Raw genomic sequence first — 5168 nt, 5'->3', positions numbered from 1 at the left:
CGTCGCCGCGTGTCCACGTCCGAGCCCTCCATATCACGACGTACGTACTCCTCCGGGTTGTCCTCGAATAACTCCATATCTGACTCTAAAACACAAAACCGGTTATATCAAACAATACAGGTTATAAAAATATACAGGAGATCCAATTTTAATCCGTTTCCTGTTCCACGCGTATAAGAAAAGGATTGGGAATAAGGATTTGACGGTGGTGGAGACGCATAGGAAGGGGAAATATGCTCTTTATGTGCATCTGCTCCGTCGATTTAGGGTAGACAACGCATCTGCAATTGCGGATGGCTACGGGCAGCGGTCGCTTCGCCATTTTGGCGAATTTAGGTGTCCGCTTGCTCGTTTATCACCTTATTGTATAAAAAAAAACAGGATTGTTTTAATTAGCTTTTTGTAATTCGATTTAAAAACACTTTTAAGGGTTAAGAAATCTTCAGCTACATAGTATTAAGTTTTTTTTTAAAAATAATTGAGACGTTTTTTCATTCCTACCTCTAAACTCCATATTGGGAATGACTACTTTCTCGCAAATACTGCTGAGAGTGTTGGGATCTTCGAATAAATTTTGATATCTCTTTTTTTCGGCTACCTTCGCCAGGAATGTCAGTGCATTTGATACAAGCTGTAAGAAAATAATAAAATATTATAACCTAATACATGCGCTCTCTCGTGTCGGAGGCCAAGACCCACTTGGTCCAACGACCATAGTAACCACTTGGTCCAACAACCATAGTAACCACTTGGTCCAACGACCATAGTAACTACTTGGTCCAACAACCATAGTAACCACTTGGTCCAACAACCATAGTAATCACTTTATCCTACAACCACAATAACCACTTAATCTTATAACCATAGTAACTAAATCCTACAAATGGTTACTATGTAACCACTTAGTCCTATAACCAAAACAACTTTATTCTGGAACCATAACTCACCGCATCATATTTAGCATGCGGTCCTGTAGCCAGCAAGACTGTCCACACCGCAGTCACAAACCCTGGGGCATGTGGATGGAACTCCTCCTCATACTTCAATGCGTACAGCGCTGCACACTCACACACTTCTGTACGTAACTGTTCCATCACACCGGGCTTGTCGTCATCCGTCTGAAATATACAATTTCTTATGTGAATCAGCTGTAAAAGTTCAGATCACATAGATCTGTGCTGTTGAGCTGTGGCTCAATAAATGATTGGCTTGACTCCATGCAATGAGTGAATGAACTCACGAGTTGTGAGCCGCAGTTTCCAACTAAAAGATTATAATACTATGGTAGAAACTGAACTAAGCTGTGAATGGTACAGTACTCTGCTTATAAATGTGATTATTTTATAGTAAAGGTATCGAAAAAATCTAAATAGTACAAGAATAGATAACAATGTATAAAAACCCATTATAAAAAAAATGAGAATTTTAAGGTTAGAATGTTATTATTTTGTTTATGGAAGTTAGGACTTATTGATTTAGTCACCAAAAAAAAGATTCTATTGGTTTAATTTTTTTTTTAATTAAATCTCTCAATACTCACATCAGCTTCAAGGCTAGGCACTTTAACTTGTAACAAATTAAGCAAATTTGGCATCCATATTGGCATATTATCCTCAAAGAATTCAGGTAAATCTTGATAATTTAATGAATAGAAGACTTTGCATATCAGTACTAAAGACCCGTAGATAACACGTAGAGCTTGAGGATTGTTAGAATGTGTTGAAGTTAATTCTATTGTTGCCTGAAATTAAATAAAAATTATTTAACAACAATTTATGACAAAAAACATGTAATAACTTGTTACTATCTTACTTCTTACTAATATTATAAATGTGAAAGTTTGGATGGACGGATGGATGGATGTTTATTAGAGTTTATAGACTAAACTGGTGAATGGATTTTGATGAAATTTAGCATACATGTAGAGGGTAGTCTGGAAGAACACAGGCTAATTTGTTTGTTTTTTTAAATATGACACAGAGTTTAATACCAAAAGATAATTCTTTTAAAATCATACAGTAAGGTTGTTTGTTATGATCAAATATAATATAGAGTTTATCATCTAGTTGCCCTTGTCCCTACGGAGGGTCGGCACAGTATGATCTGGTCTACCATACATTTCATTTACCATCATATCTCAATCCACTCCTTTCTTAAGCATATCGTCTTTCACACATCCATACTTTTTCGGTTTACCTCTACCTTTGAAGCCATCCACATTCAATCTTAACACATTCTGGTTTATGTTACCATCCTCTTATTTATTTATTTACACTTTGTACACAAGGAAAACAATCACAATAAAAAAAAAAACATATTAGGTGTTGGTTGTACAGGCGAGCATAACTCTAATAGAGTTTTCTTACTGCTAACCGTTTCGATACAAATTAGATGTTTAGCAGGTAATGAATGTTGATGTGCAAAGTAAAATAAACACTTAAATAATAAGATTAACAAAAGCATACACTATATTATATTATATTAGCTACATAAATAGCTGCTTGTCGCATAGTCATGTCTATACTGTGCTAACCTTTTGCGTCTGATTTTCTCAACATTAAAAAACTTTTTACTTATATCTGATACATACCACAAATAAGTCTGTCAATGGTTTTGCAAAATTTTCCAGCACATGTTTAATCTCCTCCCATAGGGGTTGTGATTTAAATTCAAATCTATATTTCTTGAATAGGGAATGCGCTGTACGTAACACTCCATTGATTATGTGGAAATCACCTGAAGATAAAAAAAAATTAAAGATAACACAGCTTAGTAATTAAAAAAAAAACAAAAAATTCTATACCAATGACTCAGAAAAGTAAGGTGTATCTTATTTTGTAAGGTGGGTAAGTGGTCAACCTTTTACCAAATAATAACTAGCTGTTGCTAACAACTTTGTCTGGGAAATGTAAAAGTTAAAAATGTAATCTTGTTATTCACTGATGATCAACTCTTCTAACAGTGAAATATTTTTTTTAATCGCCCCAGTAATTATTGAGTTACTTCAAAACATACATATATATAACATAAACCTTTCCTTTTTATAATATTAGTATATATTAAAAAATGTACACAAACCCGTTGCAAACTTCTCAACCATTTCAGAGATGAGTCCTGGCCACTTTTGAGGGAAATCATATTTGCCAATAATAGACACTGCATCACTGAATTGTCTCTGGATAGCTTCCGGTGATTTCAGCATAAGTGAAACTATGAGACCTTTTATAGCTGCTCTGTCATTTGCATGAATATTGTCTGCACCATCCTCCTCCTATATGAAGATAATTTTTATATCAGAGATTATGTATTGCTGTTTACCATTCTGTCAATCAGCCCACTGATTGAATGATATCCTGGCATATTCCCATTGGGTCATTAGATTATATGGGCTGATCAACACATCTGGAAACATCCAGATGTATTTAAAAGTATAGGTACGTTAAAAGTTTAAAAATGTATCTGTGGTCTTATTAGATTATAACTAACATATTTTTCAATAGGAACATTTATAAAAACAAACTTACAACTGGCCAATTTCTTTTAATATAGTTTTTAAAAGCGACAGCTCCTGCTATTCTTATAGTTAAGTCAACTGTGTCCTTATCAATCAAATGTAACAGCAAAATTGCATAGTTTTGATTCACTTCCACACCTTCGAGAAACTTTTCCGCTGAAATATACGAACAATATTAATTAAGAAACCAAAAGTAAGACCATGATACAACTTGAATGATGAGAATCCACTAAAAAGCATTATCAATAGAACTGAATTCTTGTTGCAAAATAATTATTTTGAGGTTATAAACATGTCAAAACAAATAAGATATGAAAATTTTACAAAACTTATTTGAATTTACTAGCAAATGTGATAAAGTAATAAATTAAGTAAATACCAATTAACAAATACACTTTTACAATAAAATATGTACTAAATCAATTGTTATAATAAATAATAAAATACGTTGCAAAACTAACCGGGTCTTCGGATGTTTGGGTCTGGATTTAAAGTTTGCTGCAAGTAATTAGCTAACGTTGCCAAATTTTCATCCGTTACTTCCATTTTAGTTTTATTATACGATTAACTAACGATAGCACAAAGGAATTGTTTGTAAAATTAGAAATTACTGCGTTTTCTGCAAACGAACGGTTTTCTTTTCTCACTCAAAGTGAGTCAAAGATTATGTCGGCATGTAAATGAAAGGTACATGGGTACAGTTAAGTAAAATACTTATCAAGTCGCAAAGAGTAAGTTTGTTGAAATTGCATTTTTCGAATTTGGTTTGATTTGAGGTTTAAACATGATGTACAAACTCAAATACAGTTATTTTGGGCAATTTCGCTAAATAGCGTATCTGTTTCATCTAAATTATTTGTGATTTTGTTAGTAGTTTAATATTGGACGTTTAACTATAGGGCAACATAAAAATTACACGAATTTTGATTTTGACACAATCTGCAGCTGGCTGACAAACTGACAAGTAAAGTTTGACAAGACAAGAATCAAAAGTGTTTATGATTTACAAAAAAAAATCATAATCGGTGTATAATAGGCTTGGTCCAGGCATTTTCAATCATTAATTCTATAATTCTCGAAGCGTATCAAAAATTAGTAGTATATATTACTGTAAGAAGTATAACCAACATGTCTCAAGCTCGTCTTCCGCCTTGTATTCCCTTGCCTTTGGAGCACAAATTATTAGTTACTGTGATAGAGAAAGCTAAAGATTGGGCCCTTATGCATGGTGTTGGAATGCGAGACAAAAAACATTTCACCAAGGACTCCATACAGGTACCAATTTTCATATTTTAAAGTTTGCAGACTCATTGCGGCTAATATAGATTTGCTTGAGTTGTACAATTTTATTAAATTTTAAGTTATTTAAAGTGCTGAACACCAAAATTGCTATGTTTTCATCAAACTGTATTCCTCTCATACAACATCAATTCCAGGTATTATTTTTTTTATTTGTTTTTTAAAACAGATTGCTCCATTCGTGTTACTGCCATCTCCGTTTCCGAGCACCGAGTTTAACAAAGCAGTGGAACTCCAACCAGTCCTCAATGAACTTATGCATAAGGTGAGTTTTATTTTTACCTTATTGCTATTATAACTTTTTTATGGGCATAAATTGCCTTGCAACACCATTAATTTATTTATTTTTACTTTA

The 5168-nt window shown here is 33.2% G+C and overlaps 2 protein-coding genes across 4 annotated transcripts in view; one reads left to right on the top strand and one right to left on the bottom strand.

Annotated features, from left to right (window-relative positions):
* Positions 1-4181, bottom strand: part of LOC106102823 (exportin-2) — a 13926-nt gene extending 9745 nt beyond the window's left edge. The window contains exons 1-8 of the mRNA XM_013282408.1: positions 3976-4181; positions 3525-3670; positions 3079-3271; positions 2591-2736; positions 1541-1741; positions 948-1118; positions 502-631; positions 7-85 (exon numbers count right to left, since the gene is read on the bottom strand). Coding sequence (XP_013137862.1) covers positions 7-85; positions 502-631; positions 948-1118; positions 1541-1741; positions 2591-2736; positions 3079-3271; positions 3525-3670; positions 3976-4060 — 1151 coding nt within the window. The 5' untranslated portion in view covers positions 4061-4181. The remainder of the gene's footprint in view (positions 1-6; positions 86-501; positions 632-947; positions 1119-1540; positions 1742-2590; positions 2737-3078; positions 3272-3524; positions 3671-3975) is intronic.
* A 279-nt stretch (positions 4182-4460) lies between these two features.
* LOC106102890 (glutathione synthetase-like) overlaps positions 4461-5168 on the top strand; it is a 15935-nt gene continuing 15227 nt past the window's right edge. For all 3 annotated transcript variants that reach the window (XR_001225605.1, XM_013282494.1, XM_013282493.1), the window contains exons 1-2: positions 4461-4789; positions 4983-5078. Coding sequence is in view for 2 of the 3 variants with exons in the window: in XM_013282494.1 (XP_013137948.1) it covers positions 4643-4789; positions 4983-5078 (243 nt within the window). In the remaining variant the exon portion in view is untranslated. The remainder of the gene's footprint in view (positions 4790-4982; positions 5079-5168) is intronic.

Source organism: Papilio polytes, unplaced genomic scaffold, assembly GCF_000836215.1.
Source record: "Papilio polytes unplaced genomic scaffold, Ppol_1.0 DF823901.1, whole genome shotgun sequence".
Taxonomy (NCBI): domain Eukaryota; kingdom Metazoa; phylum Arthropoda; class Insecta; order Lepidoptera; family Papilionidae; genus Papilio; species Papilio polytes.
The sequence above is the reverse complement of the archived record's forward strand: the minus strand, read 5'-3'. Positions and strand labels throughout refer to the sequence as shown.